General features: G+C 39.4%; 1 protein-coding gene across 1 annotated transcript in view; it reads right to left on the bottom strand.

Moving 5' to 3' along the window:
- The window catches only part of ETS1 (ETS proto-oncogene 1, transcription factor), a 128,540-nt gene extending 111,753 nt beyond the window's left edge, over window positions 1-16,787 (bottom strand). Inside the window, exons 1-2 of the mRNA XM_012496006.2 lie at window positions 16,717-16,787; window positions 2,413-2,495 (exon numbers count right to left, since the gene is read on the bottom strand). Coding sequence (XP_012351460.1) covers window positions 2,413-2,481 — 69 coding nt within the window. The 5' untranslated portion in view covers window positions 2,482-2,495; window positions 16,717-16,787. The remainder of the gene's footprint in view (window positions 1-2,412; window positions 2,496-16,716) is intronic.
- Window positions 16,788-20,373: the final 3,586 nt, after the last annotated feature.

Below are 20,373 nucleotides of genomic sequence, written 5' to 3'. Positions count from 1 at the left end.
TCAGCAGCTCTTTTGTGAAACCTTCTGCTTTTACCCAAGCAACTTTGAACTTCGTAGTGAAAAGGATCTCACATGTTAATGTTTTTCAGATATGGCTGTCATGGGTGGGAGTAAATGGGTTATTTGGTTTGAAACCAGTGGAAGCCATTCAAAATTTATTTAAAATATCCAGGGTGTTCAATTGCAGGGAGGTGTCTTTAGTTGAAATTATGCACTTAGAGTTATTTGGTTTGGGATTTTCTTATTCTCCTACAATTTTGAGATACCCTGTCTAGGATGACATTATATCTGCAACTTTTATACTTATAATAGGCTTTTTATTTCAGTGTCTAAACTAAGTACATATTTGTGTGACATTTCTTTCTTTCTTTCTTTCTTCTTTTTTTTTTTTTTTTTTTTTTGTTTAGATGGAGTCTCACTCTGTCACCCAGGCTGGAGTGTGCAATGGCACAATTTCAGCTCACTGCAACCTCCACCTCCTGGGTTCAAGTGATTCTCATGTCACAGCCTCCTGAGTAGCTGGGATTACAGGCATGTGCCACCACACCCGGCTAACTTTTTTTGTATTTTTAGTAGAGATGGGGTTTCATCATGTTGGCCAGGCTGGTCTCAAACTCCTGACCTCAACTGATCCGCCCGCCTCAGCCTCCCAAAGTGCCAGGATTACAGGTGTGAGCCACTGAGCCCAGCCATGGCATTTCATTTTTAGCCAAAATATTAATCTGTTTTAATGTGATTATAATACCTGTAAATATAATTAACATGGACTGGCTTTTAAATCTTGTTTTTCAAGTCAATGACACATCTTGCCCTGAAATCACAATATCATTATTTATTTTAACAAATTTCTACAATATCATCTTTAAGGAAATTTTAATGTCATTTGTGTTAACTTTAAATGATGACCTCTATGTGAGGAACAGGAGGAGGAGCCCTTTTCTGGCAACTTCTTCAGCCCTCGATATGATCTTAAACTGCAAGCCCTTTGGCAATCGCTACTAAGCAAACTCGAGTGACTCCTTGCCTGGACTTGTCGTGTAGTGGAGTGTTGGGGAGGGGGCAGTTTAAACATACTTCTGATATATATTATCGTGTAAACCTTTTTCTGCTTCTAATTTTTTGTAAAAGTAAACAGTGCTTACATGAACACAGAAGCCATTTTAAAAAGAAGAAAAATGTGGTAAAAACAGCTACTGAAGAGAGATGTTTCAACCATCCTTAAAATGTGTCTTTTCCCTTGAACATAGAATAGCTACTGAGAGATTTTTTTTGTTTTTTTAATGCTAAAAAAGGAACTTCAGGCTGGGCGCAGTGGCTCACGCTTGTAATCCCAGCATTTTGGGAGGCCAAGGCGGGCGGATCACGAGTTCAGGAGATCGAGACCACGGTGAAACCCCGTCTCTACTAAAAATACAAAAATTAGCCAGGCGTGGTGGTGCAGGTCTGTAATCCCAGCTACTTGGGAGGCTAAGGCAGGAGAATTGCTTGAACCCAGAAGATGGAGGCTGGAGTGAGCCAAGATTGTGCCACTGCACTCCAGCCTGAGTGACAGAGGGAGACTCTGTCTCCAAAAAAAAAAAAAAAAGAAAGAAAGAAAAAGAAAAAAATAAATAAAATAAACTTACCTGTCTGTATTTCACTATAAGTAAAAAAAAAAAAAAAAAAAAAAAAAAAAAAATTCAACATTTATGATGGCTATCTTTGGATAAAAACGTAACAGAATTTAGAAAGAATAATTAATGACACAGCTGCTGATATTAGTTTCTTTTAATACTGGAACTGATCAATGGCAACATTATAAGATCCCTCACACAATACATTTTCGAGAGATTTGTCAAAGCATTTGTATTGATCAGCATATAGCTTTGGCAAGGATCTTCTTACCTATGAACAAAAAACTTTATCCTGTCCTATTTTAAAGTTTCTTTGTCCCCTCTTATTCTAGGATTTATGAAATTTTTCCATAAACTTATTGTCATATTCCATTTTCACTTTTAAAGTCTGTGATTAGAAAACTCGCATTATTGACTTTTTATGTCCGAGGCCATAAGTAAGTTCAGTTATAATATGTATAGAAATAAGGTACATCAATATGTAAAAAATCTTCATCAAATGAACTGAGCAGTGAAAATCAACTGGCTTTAAATGTTCACCATATTTGAGTCATTTCTCTCAAACTCAAACATACTAAAACTTCTTCAGCAAATCCATCAGTATTTGGTTTTCTTTTATATGCTGATAAAAGCATAGGTAATCTTACAGTTGAGATCCTCCAAAAGATTCAAAGCTGATTCGAACCTCGGAGTTCAGGTTCCTGGCTTCTCTGTCTATTGGCGGTCAGGATACAGGAAGCACAGGGAGGAGGGGAGAAGGTCGTGTGGGCAAAGGGGTGGGGAAGGGGCCACCACTCACCACCACTGCAGGACGAGCCGCTGAGTAAGGGATGGGGCTGCTCCCAGCAGAATCCACAAAGTAGCTCATTCTGCTCTCAGCACCTGTGTGAGAGAAGGCATTCGCTGAGCCTCTGGATGCTCACAGGTTTGTGGATTAGAATCCACAAGGAAGACACGAACCTTAGAACTAAAAGTCTCCTTAGGAAACAACCAGTTCACTTCTTTGCATGGCGGGGAAAGCAATGGAAATTCAGAAAGATCAGTGACTAACCCCAGCACCGGTAAGAGCAGACCTCAGACAGAACCAGTTCCCTGGTTGCAAGGTATCATGGATAACAGACCATGTCTACACACTGCAGACAACAAGCAGTAAACCAGTGCACAAGAGACACATTTTTGTAGGGTTTCTGGGCAGCAACCAGTTCTTGTGTGTTTCCTCCACCCACAACCAGGCCTGGCAGATAAGTAGGCATACAATACACAGTTGTGGCATAAATTAATTGATAAAGGAATAAACAGAGAAAGGATTGGAGAAAGGAAGGATGGAAAAAGCTCTCCTGAAGAGGTATGTCACAGAGTACCCCAAGAAACAGATAAACAGAGAGAAACCCTGCAAAAGGGATTGAACATTATTGATCTTGAAAAAAGGAGAAGGGCTATTAAATAACCCTTGTTGAGAGCTATTTTCTACATTGGAAATCTGAGTGACTGGAATGCTTGAGCAATTTTCTGGCTGAAGGGATTTTCCAGCTAGCTACTGGTCATCATTATATATCGAACATCTCTGTTGACCTAAATACTTTCGAAAGTGCATTACACACTTTCATAAACTTAAGACTATGCATTTAAAAAGTCATTCCTGAATAATCTCGAAGATTAAATTCCTAGGCATACCACTCAGAGGCCAAATTCTTATTGTTAGGAAGTGACGCTTTAACTTCACTGCTTTCCAGTTTGTATTTGTCTGCCCTTTTCCTTAATTCTACATTTAAAGCAACTGATACATTTCAAGAAACATCAAGTACTAAGAAATGTCTTATGTTCAATTTGCAGTTTGGTTCACCATCTTGATCCCTTCTTTCATATGAAATGTATTTAAATGTTTAAATGATATAGTTAAACAGTCTTGGCAATATAAAACTATACTGCCTAAGGGCTACAACCACAAAGCTACTAATATCATATGGTTAAGGGATGTAAGCTACAAACCTCCTGAAGACATAACTTATCCTAGAAGTATCCTTTGTGTTTTTAACTAAAACTTTGCCTTTTTCTTATGTCTTTTCTTTCAAATGTAGAATGCAGTCAAAATAACATTAATTTTAAAAAATTAACTCAGGGTCTGGATAGCTAGACTATGTTAATCAAGATTTTGTCCTTTAGTTTTTTAGGAAATTGATCTCCACTACAGCAAAACCACCCCAGGAAGAGCTCCTCATTGGTGAAGATGAATAGTAGGAAAAGCTCAAAGTACCCTATGCCAGGGACATTGTTAACATCTGCTTCAGGGATCACTACTCAGTGTTTGCTTCCAAGAACAGTGAGTACCTATGATGGGTCCGACTCTGTACTAGGCACTGAGCATGAACTAAGAGTAAGATGCATGTCACCTGGTTTAGGTATGCCTGTCCTGACCATACACTGTGAGGATCATCTCACTGAGCTCCATGGCTCCTTTCCCACCAAAGCGTTCCTCATTTTTACTCTTAGAATCGAGTTTTAAAGTCCTGATGAATCATCATCAAACCATATATCCCACTTCAAAGTTTTTGATCTACTTTGAGATCTTTGGATGAGACATAAAAGTTAACAACATTGATTGTGTCATACTGATAATGGCTTAACCACAATCAAATTCCCTAGGGAAATGTTGGTCATCCCTCCAGGGTCCTGCAGGGCAACTAATACCTTTTAGAAATGAATGCTTTTCGGAATTCCCCCCAGTGGTGTGGGAATGCTGTTTCATGTAAACATTCAACCCTCTGATTTCCTCCAAAAAAAGCCCCAAGGATCTCCTGAGTCCTCACAGACCTCAGTTACAGTAGTCTCCCCTTACCCAAATAGGATTTGTTCCAAAACCCTCCAGTGGAGGCCTGAAACCTCGGATAGTACAGAACCCCACACACACCATGTGTTTTCCTGTACATACACACCCATGATAAAGTTTAACTTATACATTAGACGCAGTAAGAGATTAACAACAATAATACATGAATAGAACAATTAATATACTGTGATAAAAGTTATTGAATGTGGTTTCTCTCTCTCTCTCTCTCTCTCTCTCTCTCTCTCAAAATATCTTACTGTACTGTACTCACCTATTTTCAGACCTTGGTTGAGGGAGAGTAACTGAAGCCTCGGAAAGCAAAACCACAGTTAAGAGAGTACGATTGTATTCATCCAACAATCATGTAATAGGCGTCCTTTGTTAGTGGCTTGTTTATTCGTTTGGTAAATAAGCACTTTGCACCTACTATGTACCAGGCACGGCCCTGGGCACTTGAAACACACCAGTAGACAAGGATTCCTGACCTCACAGCCCTTAGGTTCTATCAGACTCAGGAAAAAGCTGAGAAAGACAGGGTCTCTATCTTCAGGCAGTGGAACCCACAGGCTCACATATAACTATAGCATAATGTGATGAGTAGTTGGCCAACAATATGGAAAAAGAAATAGGAAGCAGTCAGTTCTGCTGGGTGCAGGGAATAGGAAATTGTGAAAGATTGCATAGAGCGAGGTGTAACCACATGGCCCTATAAATCATCCCTAGAGTCCCACAAGCGGCAAAGGACCTTCACCTTTCAAATGCCTATTTTACTTACATATTTCTAAGAGAAAGGACTTTTGGAATTGGCAGCCACATCCTGAAGCCCAGCTCAAAGATACCAAGGGTTTCTGTCTGCCGGCCAGACAACACTCCCCCTCATAGCAACACTCCTGGAAAAGGGGTCAGTGGAAATATGTTTTCTCTTCTCATTGACAGAGTGAGGGAGGAAAGCTCTGGCCCAACATCTGGTGCACTCTGTGCTGGACTGTATTCTTGAAGCTATGACTGTATGAATGACACTTCCCTTGGGGAAAAGCCCTTTGCCCAGAGAGGAAACTGACAAGAGGGAGTTGCCAGAGCTCTCAAAGGCTCTCGTCTCAGGAAATAACTCTCGGACAGAAATGGATTTTGCTGCTTTATTATTTTTTTGGAGAAAGAAAAAAAGAACCCGCCCTTTTTCCACTTGTAGATTGTGACACAGAACAGCTGCTAGAGACGTAAACCTTCTCAGAAGAAGTAAATGAAGTGTTTAGGTCGTTTTTTTAGTAGCGTTTGTTTTTTCTTTTCTTTTTTGGCTTTTTGGCAAAAGAGAATTCCCTCCCACAAGACAACTGCTTGAACATCAGCTGCACCAACCTTTTTCTTAGCATTGCATAAATACAAAGCAACTGGCATCTGAAGATTTACTCCCCAGCCAAGAAGCATCCATGAGACCTGTTTGGGGGTAAAAACGATTTGGACGCTTGGTAACAGAGGGTCTTGCAGACCTGAGTTTATTTTTCTTGAAAAGGACCTGCGCCACCTGAGGTGCAGGATAAGTGGGTCAGAAAGGAGGCTGCCCTGCTCTGGACTGTGGCTTGCTGTGCCCCCCATGCTCCCTCCCACCTCTCCAGCCCCCTCTCGCCGTGACCCCTGCACCCTCCACTGCAACGTGGAACTCTGTTGTTTTCTTAGGCACGCGGTGCCAGGTCTCACACTCCTGCCCTTTCTCATGTTAACCCCTCTTTTAGGAATGCCCATCCACCCTCAAGATGAGTGAACCCTGCCTCCTCAGGGTTTTAGGCTCAGCTCAGAGGTTATTGCAGCCTGGAATCCTTCCTGAGCCACCCTTCACCCCAGCCAGGGCTAGCGGCTCCTTGCTCATGTTCCCAAAGTGTATTTCTATCACAGTGCATATCACATTGTTTTATAACCATCTGTTTCTGTTTGTCTTTCCCGCTAAATTCTGAGCTACTTGAAGGCAGGCACCATGCCTTTTTCATTTTTGTCTTCAGCACTTAAGACAGACCATAGGGCATAATGGAAAGTCATTGTTTTTTTAAATCAGTGAATGAAAAAATGAATGAATTGGTCTCACAAGACTAAAAACGTAAGAGGTAGCTCAGATGTGAATATATTTGTTCCTCAAAATAGAGAATCTGAATAGATTGCAGGTCTAGATAAAGAACCACTTGAAATAATCAGTTTGTTTCATGATCCATTTCTAAGGGAAAACCATTTTGTTCTGTTCACATAGCTATTTAACACCACCTCATCTAAGAAGGCTTTTCCCATCACCGCATATGAATAGCAGCGCCTTTCTCCCTACTCTGACACCTAGGTGTTTGTTCATTGTTTTCTCCAAAGTCCGCTCTGTTAGAATTTAAGCTCCCCAAGAGGGGAGATTTAGTTTATTTATTCACTCCAGATCCCTGGATCCTAGGCCAGTGTTGGAAAGTAGCTGGCACATAGATAACTGTTAAATACAATAGTGTAAGTTAGAAAACTTGTACACACTCTTTTCGTGTAAACCCCTCTTTTTACAAATGAGGAGAAAGACTAAGGCGATGCTGCTAATTGGCCAAGCTGAGACCAGACTCCTGGTCTCCAGCCTCCTCCTGTGCTTAGAGAAGATGCTTCTCTAGACCCTTTGTTACCCAGCGTCCAAATCATTTTTGCACCCAAACAGGTCTCATGGATGCTTCTTAGCTGGGGAGTAAATCTTCAGATGCCACAGATGCTTTCTATTTATGCAATAAACGTGTGCAATGCTAAGAAAAAAGTTGGTGCAGCTGATGTTCAAGCAGTTGTCATGTGGGAGGGAATTCTCTTCTGCCAAAAAGCCAAAAAAAAAAAAAAAAAAAGAAAGAGAAGATGCTTCTCTAAGCACCCTCATCACCCTGGATGGCAAGGACAGGAACAAGCATGCGATGGAGAAGACAAAAAAGTCAACACTTTGGCTTATGTGGGTGTCTCATGCCCAAAAAATCATTTTAAAACTATGGTTCTGCTTGATTCTAGAGAGTTCTATTCTTCATAGAGCGAGTGACCACTTCTCCAACTTCCCACCCTCCCCAAGCTGGCAACCCGGCCAGACCTGTAGGCTGTCACTTCCTTTCACCCGAAGCTTGCCAGGGCAGGGCAGGGCAGGTTGAGAGACACAGAATAAAGGAAAAATTAGGGAGGAGAGGGACTGTTCAGGCCAAGGCAGCAGAAGAACAAGAAATCCCAAAGGGACCAGGCTTGAATCAAGGCTGAATCCAGTTCACATCAACTCTGACCCTGCTTGGCTGTATTTCTAGATAACTTTGACATCAGTTGAGCCTTTTTCATTTGGGGTTATGTATTCCTAAAAGAAAAACTATGCTTTTAGGTAAATACTAAGTAAATTACACTTCAATTTTTTTCTTTTGAAAACAAAATTCTTTTGAAATTAGTAGTTTTTGCCAAACTAATACAAAGTTACCGCAAAAATTAAAATACAAAAAAGTCACAGGTGGATATTAGAATCACCTGAAACCTCACCATGTAGAGATAATTATACTAATAATTTGTTCAATATTCTTCTGAGTATTTTTTAATGTATCTAAACGAACATAGATGTCACACACACACACACGTGATTACAATTTTACCTTCATGAGATTATTCTCCACATGCTCTTTTGTAACCTGCTTTGTTCACTGACATTTAACATAATGCTTTGGACATTTTTCTCTGTTGATAAATGTGGCTGTCTATCCTAAAGATGATGACTGCCAAGTATTCTATTGTATGTATATATCATACTTTTAATGAGCCTCTTATTACCGTATAATTAATTTGTCCCCAATTCTTTGTCATTATAAAAATTCCTAAAATATTTTACATTCCCACTAAATGCCGAAAAGGAGCATTCTGGGGACAAAGAAAATGTGCATTCCATATTTGAATACATATTGACTAACCTCATTTCATAATAGACAAGCCAAAATTAGACTCCCACTGACAAAGGCATCTTGTTTTAAATTTCCACTTGCCCTCTTGTCTTCATGTTAGTTTCATAGGCAACGAATTATGGTTAAGACATATCCCGGGTATGAAGACGGCACATGGGGAATTCAAAAGCACAATAAACTGTGGCAGAAAATGTAGATTTCTCCCCACTACCCCTCACCCCAGCCTTTCCTCTTTGAAAACTGCAAAATTTGAATAGATTTCCAATGAGCATTTATCCTAATGTCAATAATCTAGGATTCCTATCAATTCAAACAAAAAGCATGTCCTTTTGGCTTGGAATACAGGAGACAAATAATTTGGCTCACGCCTGTAATTCCAGCAATTTGGGAGGCCGAGGCAGGTGGACCACCCAAGGTCAGGAGTTCAAGAGCAGCCTGACAAACATAGTGAAATTCCATCTCTACTAAAAATACAAAATTAGCCAGTTGTGGTGGTGCATGCCTGTAATCCCAACTATTTGGGAGGCTGAGGCAGAAGAATCGCTTGAGCCTCGGAGACAGAGGTTGCAGTGAGCCGAGATCTCGCCAATGCACTCCCGCCGGCAACAAGAGCAAAACTCCATTGCAAAAAAAAAAAAAAAAAAAAAAAAAAAAGATTTTGGCATTCAAAACAACTAGCCATGCAAAGAAAACTTGCCCCAAACAACAGCACTTTTGCCAAACTAAAGGCAACACCTGGGTTACCAAGGCAACATCTTTCATGTACAATGTATAGAATTTTAATTTCTTTTTTTCTGAATACGATCGAAATGTATTTTTGAAGACTCAGAGTATCTCCTCTTTCAGGAAGCTTTCCCCTCCCCTCTGCCCTCTTTGGCAATTGCATGGACCTCCTTGATGCCCCTCCATGGGATTTACTGTAACAATGTAACAAAGTTCATGACACTTCCTGTATTTATGCCTGTTTCTGCTCCTGAATGATGAGTAACTTGAGAGTAAGGATGGTGTCTTTTCAGATGACACATAGTAGCCATGCAACAAGTGTCTGTTTACTAAATGAGGGAAAGTACCTAAAGTACTTGAAACAGAGTTGGTGTGTACAATCCTTGTGCGTCCTGAGCTTATCCAAGAAAGTAAGTTATCGTTTGGATATTTAAAAAAAAAAAAATCATCCCTGTGATGGAGTGTGTCCTTGTGTGACCCTGAGGTTAGGCTTCTCAAGAGTTAACTACAAGCAAGATGGCACTTTTCTCTAAACGAAATAATGTACCAGATTGATGAGTTCATCTATACTCCTCCAGTGTGTTCTTTCTGATTCTCATGAGTAGCCCACGCGTATTTCTCAAATCATTTGAGTAGATGTCTTCCCTGACCTGTCACTGTAACAAAAGCTCCCAAATCCAATTCTCTAAGAACTCAAGTTTAAGATCCATCATATCTAGGAAAGCTGAACGTTCCTCACTCCCCATGGAAACTTTGTGGTTACAACACATAGAAAAGAAAAAGGATTAGAAGAAGAACTGAAGATGGTTTTTCTGTCTCACTACTAAATCTATAAGAACCTCATTTGCTTGACTAAGTAATCCAACATTACAGTAGTAGTAAATATTCCTTCTTATTTTAAGTAGCCAGCACTGACAAATGAAGGCAGTGTTCCAAATTATGGGCCACTGGCTTCTGTATCTTAAGCTAAGTGCATTTATTCTTTCACTAAGGTCACAAAGCAGCAACTCACAGTACAATTAACATCTCAGTCTTTGTTTCTTCACAACTTCACTATAATTATTCCCCCAACCCTTGCTTAAATGGAAATGAGTCATATCCATCTCCTATTTCTCTAAAAATAAACCCATCTCCTAATTAAGCATAACACTTTCAAGTCCTGTATGAATTGACATAGCTCAACGAATCCTTCTTAGAATACTAAAATGAACTCATGTCATTATAATTTTTTTTAATTGTTTTACCCTTCTTTGAGGAGTAACTCGCTACTATCTCCTGAAAAAGAGAAAAACTAGAAGATGCTTTACTCAGGTATACCATAGCAGTTAAGAAATAAGGAATGCTTCATGGATTATTTTATGCATTTCCTTCTCAGTGGAAACAAATCCCTCACCATACAGTACTGAAATGGCATTGTCAACAATGGACAGAAAGGTCTTGCTTCTCCTAGGCATCGAGGAAATATGTTAAAACCTGCCGACTCTTAGGTCTAGGAATCTAACTAAGAAAATGCCAATTCTAGTCTCTGAAACCTTTGAAATACTAACAATCTACATTTTCTAGTCAATCATGCTTCTGTCAGAACATCTTCCTGAAGATCGAAGGTGAGATTCAATACACTGCCTTACAGTAAAAGTGGCCACGGCCTGTGTACAAATGCTATGCCTCAAATCCTGTATTTTACCATGAAATTCAACAAATGATCACACTTGGCCTTAGGATGTACTCCTGAGCCAGAAGCACGGTAAGTACTCATAAATAACTGAATAAATAAACAAGGATTGTGTTTTACTTAGAACCTCAAAACAAACAAAGAATAAGCTGGAGGAATAATGTAGAGTACTCTTTGCTTCACAAGAATGGTTTTAGTAGAGGCCATGAAATAAGAGATTGTTTTCCAAGTCAAACGCAAAGAAGGGCCACAAGATTAAAAATGTCAACTGTAACCCAATGATTGCTGCCAATGAAACCTCTGAAGAGACTAGCATTTTAAAGAATTACATTTTGACTCTTAGCCTGTGAAGCACGTTAGACATAATCTAGAGTTTAGACTTGGTTCTGCCTCTAAAGGAATTCTCAACAAAACTGAGAGACACCATAAATAGACAGAGATATTATAAGAACAATGAGAGGGGACTGGATAGTTGCAATAATGCCCAGTTAAAATTGAACTAAAAGATACCAGCTGCCTTAGATCTCTCAAATCCAGCAAGCAACTTCTTGGACTATGTCTGATTGTGATTTTCATGGTGGAGTTTCATTTGTTTTATTACTCAAAATGTAAGGTTCCAATTTCTCAGTATAATGCTAAACAGCTTGCTAGCATTCTTATATAAAGAGGGATTGTGCAAATCCAATGAATTTTGGAGTTGGAAAAAATTCATCAATCTTCTCATTTATTTCAATGAACTGAGGCCCAAGAGGTTACATGTTTAGCAGTGATCAAGAACCCTGGAATTACGTACTATGGGTGAACGTAGAACTGCTTGCTGAGTGTATGGCCATGAGCAAATTTCTTAACCTCAAAATCAGTTTCCTCAACTATAAAATGCAGGTAATAATACCAACACTTTCAGGATTATAGAGGAGGATTATACAAAACACAAATACTTAGCAGCATGCTGTATACAGAGTAAAAATGGTCAATAAATAAAAATTGTTATTATTGCTATTTTATCAGTAGTTCCTGGCAATAAGTAAGCATTAGTAAATGCTTACTAATGTTACTAATTAGTAACACTACTGGTTTATATTACTTTTTTCTACTGCCCAACATGGCAGAGGTTATTGAAGTGTTAGAGCTAGAACATGGATAGCTAAATCTCTCATTTCTTTTTCTAAAGACTTGTATTCAAGTCATGAAAACAGGATTCCCTTTCATAATCATAGGTTGAGTAGCATTAGTCAAGAATTTTGCAGAAGAAAAGAGTCACAATTTCTGTTTAATGGTAGTCTGTTTGTACCATTGTTATGCATAAAACCAAGAAGTAAGCATTTTTCTTACAGTGGAGAACTAACTCATTGAAAGATTGCATCGCACAAGTGGTGAAATATTGCAGCTTCCTGAGTTAAACCAACATCTTTTTGATATAATGTCAATCTTTTGTGGAGTAATGCTTTAGCAACTAGATACAAATATAAGGAAGTAGTAAAGCACTGCAGAAAATAGTGCAAGACTTCTTGTTTGTTCACTTTTTTTCATTTTTGCTTTTTCGTTTGTTTTTGCTTTTTCTTTAGAGCAGTGCCTCCCAAACTGTAATGTGCATATGAATCACCCGGGGATCCTGTTACAATGCAGTCTGCTGCAGTAGGTCTGAGGTCTGGCCAGACATTCCACATTTCTAACAAGCTCCCACGTGGTGCTGATGCCGCAGGTCAGAGGACTTCACTGTGAGTAGCAAGGCCCCGCTGGACTAACTTGGTTGAACTCATGAGTGATTATAACAAGATAGGTGTTTAGGAGGCAGAGCCCAAGGAGGAACAGGCAAGACTTCTGTGCCAAGGTTGAGCGGATGCTGACAACCTCAGGTGCAATACAAACCCGGCTGGGGAGAATTGAGTAGCTCAGGACCTGTCAGTGTCTCAGGAGCCATATGCCAGATGCACATCTGCCAAGACTTCTTGCTTTTCCTAAGAAGACATGGTTCTAGTTATTTGGTCCCTTTTATCAAGAAACTGGCAATGGTGCTTTCTCCCATCAACAGAAGTCATTTGGATTAAGGATTACACGAGGCACTAAGAGATAATTTAAAAGAGTTATTTGCATTATATGTTTTTTTTACAATTGTAAAAGACACATGTTTTGGAAACTTTTTGTACATTGTTTTGCAAACTTTTATGCATCTGGAATTATTTCAAAGTGAAAAGTTTTTTTTTTAAATCTCTAAAAAGACTAAATCTCTTTTAAATCTCTAAAAAGACTAAAATTCTGGAGTTTTCTACCTTTCCACATCTCTTGAAAATTTATATATTTTTCCTCCCCATTGAGAATCTTTTCCTGACATTTGCACTAAATGTTTGTTGCTTACTCTCATGCTAGTAAGTACTACCCAGCCTGTTCCCTCTAAGTTCTGAAGGCAGCACCAACACTTGATCACTGGAATATGAAATCTATCCTCTTTTGAAAAAAAGACAGATCAGAAACATCCTTCCCTCACTGCTCTAGATACCATTTTTTTCTACCTGAACTCCCAAAGCCTGTATAGATTATACCACACTGCTTAATAGTTATATTGTCTTTCATTTTTACCCTCTTTTCTAGTAAAGATTATTGTGTTAATTTTAAAAATGGAGTTTACATATTGCTTCTTCTGTGTCTGGCACGGTCTCCAGCACAAGGCTGGGCATGGAATAGAGATAAAACTGATATTTGTCACGGAAGGGACTGACTGACTTACCTAGGAAACTAGGCCTGGGTAGTCTTTCTTCAAAGTCAGTATCTTCATAACAATGAATAAGTAATCCACAGACACCACTTCAGAAAACAGGCTTAATCCAGTGTTCTCCTAGATAAGCAAATCAGTCTCAGCAGAAAAATCTATCCTAAATTTGTGTAAGTGTCTTAGAGTTACTTAGATTCCTATGACATGCAGGTCCAGTCACAAGCTCTGGGTTCACATTCCATTGGCTCTAATCAGGGTCCACCATGAGTTAACGTGGTCAAATGACTGAGCCTCCGAGTCCCCACCTGGTAAATGGGGATGACAAGAGTGGAGTGCCCACCTCAAAACATTATCATAGATTAAATGAAGCAGTCCCTGAAAAGCACCTAGCAAGGATGTTGGAACATACTAAGTGCTCAGTAAACATTAGGGCTGAGTATCCTTCCTTAGGTGAAATGAAGAAAAATGGATATGATAACTAAAGAATCATCTACATTAAAATGTGGAGTCCAATAAGCTAAACTTTCAGTCCAGCAGGGATAAAGGAGATGAGGAAACAAGAAGTCAGTTATGTCTTCACATCTAATTTTTCCCAGGATTGAAGAAACTTACAAGATTTGCCTGAAATGCCACTAAATTGCTGCATACCACATTAATTTTGCTCAAATGCTAAATACTTTATAATTTCCATAATGAAGAAAGAAAGGGAGGAAAGGGAAGGAGGAGGGAAGAGGGAGAGAGAGAAGAAGAGAAAAGGAGGGGAGAGAAAAGAAAGAAAGAGAAAGAAAAAAAGAGAAGAAAGAAAGAAAGAAAGAAAAAGAAAGAAAGAGAAAGAAAGAAAGAAGAAAGAAAGAAAGAAAGAAAGAAAGAAAGAAAGAAAGAAAGAAAAAGAAAGAAAGAAAGAAAGAAAGAAAGAAAGAAAGAAGGAGGGAGGGAGGGAGGGAGGGAGGGAGGAAAGAAAGAAGGAAAAGAAAAGAAAGAAAGGGAGGGAAGGGAGGGAAGAAGAGAGGAAGGAAGGAAAAGAGGAAGGAAGGAAGGGAGGTAGGAAGGAAGGAAGGAAGGAAGGAAGGAAGGAAGGAAGGAAGGAAGGAAGGAAGGGAGGAAAGAAGGAAGGAAGGAAGGGTCCCAGCTCATGGGATGTGATCATTCCCTTCTGCTGTTTGATGTGAACAGTTGGGAATTTTGAACCGGTAATTAGAAAATGATAGTTGCTGTGGAAAACAGATCTATTCACCAATAAATAAAATCACAAGGTATGTCAGAACCTCAGTTATCAGTAAGAAATTCACCAGTGCAATCAAAGAGAGAAATCTGTTGATTATTTATTTGCACAGTGTTTTGCCTTCTGCCTCACCCTCCCCTGGGTGAGAGGACCTGAACCCACACACCCAGTTTGTTGTAGTATTACTTCAGATGGTCCTTGACTTCACTGGCACTCTGATTTTTCATAGACCTATGCTGTTTACTTCTATTCTCTCATCTTTGTAAACCAGGCGGGGCGCAAATGATTGTTCACCTTTTAGAGATGAAGGAAAGAAGGCACAGACACGTTCAATCCCTGTTCTCTGTTACAAAGCTAATCACTGACATAATCCAAGTACACAGCCACTTTCCCTACTCTGACCCAGCACTGGTTCAAGTTCTGACCCTACTTGCCTTTGAACTCCATTATCATCTGGGACGGGCCACTGGCCCAAGTCCATGCTCTGGTTGGTTCTCCAGGGCCACAGACTGCCAGATGCCAAAGGATCCCACCCCTCTACCAGCTTCCCCCAGGCTCTGCCTCAGGACATCCTTTCACAGCCAGCAACTAGCACCTCCGCGTAAGGAGCCTGCCGGGCAAAGATGCCCCCTCCATAATCAGGCTCTCGGCTTGGCTTCCCACATCCTCAGCAGCGGAACCAGGACGGAAGAGACTGCATGGCTGCCTGAACTGTTTGTTATTTCACTACTGAGTTGGCGAGGATGGAAGTAGTTGATTTACAATGAGAAGCAGCATGCTTCTTCAAATATTAATATTAATAACTACACACTGAACACATGAAAAGACCTTTTCATCTTCAAAGCACTTTACAGACATTAACTCATTAGCTCTCCCTTCCCTCCATTCAGGAACAACAGGTGAGCAAGACTCTCAACAGCAGCAGTGGCCAACCTGCAGCCCTCGTGCACAGCCCACAGCCCCTAAAGAAAAAGGGTTTTCTCTTCGGATAAAAATAGGCCACCAAATCCAAAACCACAACTGATGAAAGAGTTATAGTATCAGTAATTTTACAAATCAAATGGAGCTGCCCGAGTTATCATTTTAGAATTGGTATTTCCTGCTGTTTAACAAATATCTTTTTTCTCAGTTGCATGGCAATGGTCTAAAGTAAGAAGGAAAATGGCCTTGAGATTAAAAACAAAAACTTACCCAAAAGGTAATAAAGAAATCCTGCAATAGAATGCATTGATTTCAGTGACCCAGCACCTTTTTAAGTTTGCTCAGAGAAAATGCTACTTTAAAAGTTGGTAACAGAGACCTTTAACAGTGGATGAGAAGTCACATACAAAGTGTCATGGCCAGATAAAATCACCGGATGGAGAGGAATCGCCATCGACATCTCCTGCCACTGAGTCCAGCTCTGCCGTGGGGAGAAGAAATACCTCCCTAACTCTGAGACAACCCCGGCCCACACCCACACCATGTCTCAACAACAGACTTAGGAACTTGTAGATCTTTGGACAACTGCAAGTCAGTCCCAAGACAGAGAAAAACACCAAACAGGCTAGTTCGGCTAGCAAGATTCAAACCTGTAGCAATTTCCTCTCTATTAAAAGCAATTCATTAAACTACTAGCGGGGGAAAAAGTAAAACAATAGGTTTACCAGGAGTGAAAGAGAATAAAAAGAAATTTATATGTTTAACTACAGCTTTATTTCTTTGGAAGTGCTCCAATTTGAAAAAAAAAAAAATCAGGGTTTCTGACAAGTAATCTACGGGTATCTAAAACGTGCATGGTTTTGCTTCTGTGAAGCAGGAACATTTTAAAAAACATAGTCTTGCTTTCAGACTATTCTGACAAGGTTAGGAAGTATTTTTGAAAATTGTTAAACAATTAAATTGGAACATGGAAAGATACGAAAAGAGCAAGAGAAAACTCACTTGTATCCTGAATCTCCCTATCAACTTACTCTTTAATTCCACAGAAAATTTTTTTAAGGCAGGAAAACGAAAATGGACTGAAAAGTTTTAGGCAGAAACTGACACACACCTCACTTACTACTTTGCCGGAGAGCAGATCCTGAGTGAGCTTCCCTCAAAGTCTGTGGTCTCTTTCCAACTACCTGCGGGAATCCTCTGCTCCGTAGCTTAAGAGGATGCAAAGACCATAATGTTTCTAATAGAGCTGCCTCCTTAAATTGGGGGGTGTGGTCAAGCCAGGGAAAGCTGGAAAAAAGGCAGTCTTCCTCTTGCCCCTGGCACCAGGACAGCAGCCACCGGGACAGGCACAGCAGTCTAGGTGGAAAGCAGTGTTTATTGACAGTGGCAGCACAAAATCACACCTTATTTTCTATTCTTCAAATTATGCTTCAACTGAATATAACTCAGCCTTGGAGAGTAACAGGGAGGGAGATGAGCAAAAGGGAACTAGCTCAGTGGGATAACACTGTATCTCACCTCATGATTTGCTGGTGCATTTACTCTCTACTGAATATGTAAATATTCATGCTTCGTGTTCCTTGACTTTCTCAATGGAGCCCCCATTAACCTAGGCAAGGGCTCAGGTGAGGGAAAGGGATTGCTTTAGAAACACAGGACGTCCACCACCCAGTCACCTGCTCAGGCTTCTTGTTTCTCTCTAATAACTTGATATGAAATGTGATATTTTCTAAAGAAAAGAAAATAATTTTGTGAAGAGAGCTGACTGGATAGGGACTTAGGATTTCTGAAAAGTAAAGCTAAAAATCCCCTTTTCATATAAGTCTGGTTTTAGGCAATCTCTAAAATAAAGCTACCTTTAGCAGCCCTGACTCATGGTCCGTGGTGTAGGAATAAAAGGGCAGAAGTGTTCATACATTTCTCATTTAGGGAAAATGTAAACAATATGAAAATCTTACATCTGTCCTAAGTGAAAATACACAGCACCTTTTATTCACATATTCAGGACTATGGTAAGAATGTTACAGCATAATCTCATTACTGTGAATGGAGTTGTTACAATTTTTTTTGAAAAGTCGGTATTTGGCTGCTTAATCTACGACTTTTATCCTGAAAGATTCCATCTTCTTTGAGTAGGAGGTGGGAGTTAAGATTCGTCATAGTTGGCTTCTTTCTCTTTTTAATGAAGATACAAACTTTGAAAATCCATGAAAATCTAATAACTGTCATTTGGAGCCACATCATCATCAGCCTTCATTGTATAAAGCTGGCGATGCAGTTAAGATGACATTGTAAGTAAAGCAAGATTTTACTGCTCATCTTCTGCCTTTGCACGTTAACTTGAAAGTAAGGAAGAGGTAGTGCTATTGGTTCACTTCAGTTTAATAAATTGTCTGTGCCAGGCACTGTTCTAGGCACTAGAAAGACAGCAAGTTTGCACTGTAGTGAGAAGACAGACACATAAACCAACGATCTCCCCCCAAAAATGTAATACACGCTACAAAAGAAGTCTATGAAGAGAGCTAGGGAAGCTTCAGCCTGCCCCTGTAGGCCAGTCAATTTCAGCACACTGCCCCATTTAAAGAGCCCATGGTCAATTATACCAATCATAACTAATTACAACTGTATTCACTATGTTTGCAGGATCATTGAAAAAAACAAAGTTGAGAAGACTTGGATTCTTGCTCTATAAGGGTGTACAGTGTGGCTGTCGAGGGGATCTGAAGTCTGGAGTTGTCTATGCTGAGTTTATGTAGAAAGCAACTCTTCAGGACTTAGGCTCCCTGCTCTGCCACTGCCTTTTATGGTGTGGAAGAACATAAACTAGAAATCTTAATGGTGCAAAATAAGCCATCACTGTCATAAACTGCCTAGAGAATGCCCAGGAAAACAGTAAGTTTTGCTTTAAACAGTATCTTCAAAAATATAACATTAGATGGGTATCCACATATAAGAGCATGACATTGGAATCCTACCTTACACTATACTCAAAAATGAACAAAAATCTATCAAAGATCTGAACATAAGAATGAAAATTATAAAATTATTAGAGAAAAATCAAAGAGGAAGACTTCACGACATTGGATTTAGCAATGATTTCCTGGGATATGACAGCTTACCCCAGGAAAAACAATCTTGGGCAACAAAAGAAAAAATAGATAAGTTGGACTTTATCAACGTTTTAAAATGTTGTACATCAAGGGGCACTATTAAAGTGAAAAGGAAGTCCATAGAAAGAGAGAAAAATGCAAATCGCATATCTAATAAGGACTTAATACCCAAAATATATAAAGAACTCCTACAACTCAACAGCAACAGTGACAAATAACTTGATTTAAAAGTGGACAAAAGACATGAGTAGACATTTCTCCAAAGATACAGAAATGGCCAATAACACATGAAAAGATGGTCAACATCATTAATCATCAGAGAAATGCACATTCAAACCACAATGAGATATCTCTTCACATCTATTGGGATTCCTATTATCAAAGAAACAGAAAATAATGGCACGAATAAGGAGAAATAGGAATAAGGGTGCATTGCTGCTGAGAATGTCAAATGGTGCAGCCACTGTAGAAAACAGTGTGGTGGTTCCTCAAAACAATTAAATATAAAATTACCATTTGATCTAGCAATTCAACCTCTACATATATAGCCACAAAAATTGAAAGAAGAACTCAAGAAGATGTCTGCACAATATTGTTCATAACAGCATTATTCACAATAGCCAAAAGGTAGAAACACCCCAACTATTTATCCACAGATGAACGGATAAGCAAAATGTGGTATGTAGAGAAAATGGAATATTATTCAGCCTTGAAAAATGAAATTCCAATACATGCTACAATATGATGAACTTTGAGGACATTGTGCTAAATGAAATAAACCAAATACAGAAAAGACAAATATTGTGTAATTTTACCTGTATGAAGTACCTAGAATAGTAAAATTTATAGAGACAGAAAAGGATAGAAGTTAACACAGGTTGGGGAAAGGAGAATGGGGAATTAGTGTTTAACGGGGACAGAGTTTCAGTTGGGGATGATAAAAAAGGAATGGAGATGGATGTGGGTGATGGTTGCACAACATGTGAATGTACTTAATGCCCCTGAATTGTACACTTAAAAATTGTTCAGATGGTAAATTTTACATTACATGTATTCTACCACAATAAAAGAATATGTTGTCCCAAGGAAAAAAAAATACATATATAGCATTAGAAGTAAGTAGGCTTCTGCAGAAGGAATGCTTTCTGATCCACATGGATGATACAGGACAAAAGAAAATGATCCTCTAGAAGAAGAAGGTGTGAAATCCCCGGAGGATCCCTCCACTGCATGGTGGTGGCTCCCCAGCCCCTCCCTTATGCTGGCTGTCGAAGAGGGTGTAGTAATACCAGCCCAACTTCACAGGGTTGCTGAAATCACCATGTGATTGGATGTAAACAGTAGAAGCAATGCTTTTCTTTCCCATGTCCATAGATAGCTCTATGAGAAAGACCTCAGTTGATAGGGTAATACGACCGTTATGATTCTCAAGGAAAAAATTAAAACTCAGTGATCCAGGGACATGGGTACCTTTTGACCCCATGTAAAAGGGATATGCAAAATGAGTTGTTTGCTTCTTTGAAGGAGTATCTCTGTAGCCTCGCCTAAACAATCGTAGTCTCAATATGGTTTGGATACAATTGAGACAGAGCATGAAGGAATTTCTAGAATAGCTTTTCTTACTGTAAGGAAACCTTTTTCCTTTTCTCAGTATAACA

Source organism: Nomascus leucogenys, chromosome 15 (assembly GCF_006542625.1).
Source record: "Nomascus leucogenys isolate Asia chromosome 15, Asia_NLE_v1, whole genome shotgun sequence".
Classification (NCBI taxonomy): domain Eukaryota; kingdom Metazoa; phylum Chordata; class Mammalia; order Primates; family Hylobatidae; genus Nomascus; species Nomascus leucogenys.
The sequence above is the reverse complement of the archived record's forward strand: the minus strand, read 5'-3'. Positions and strand labels throughout refer to the sequence as shown.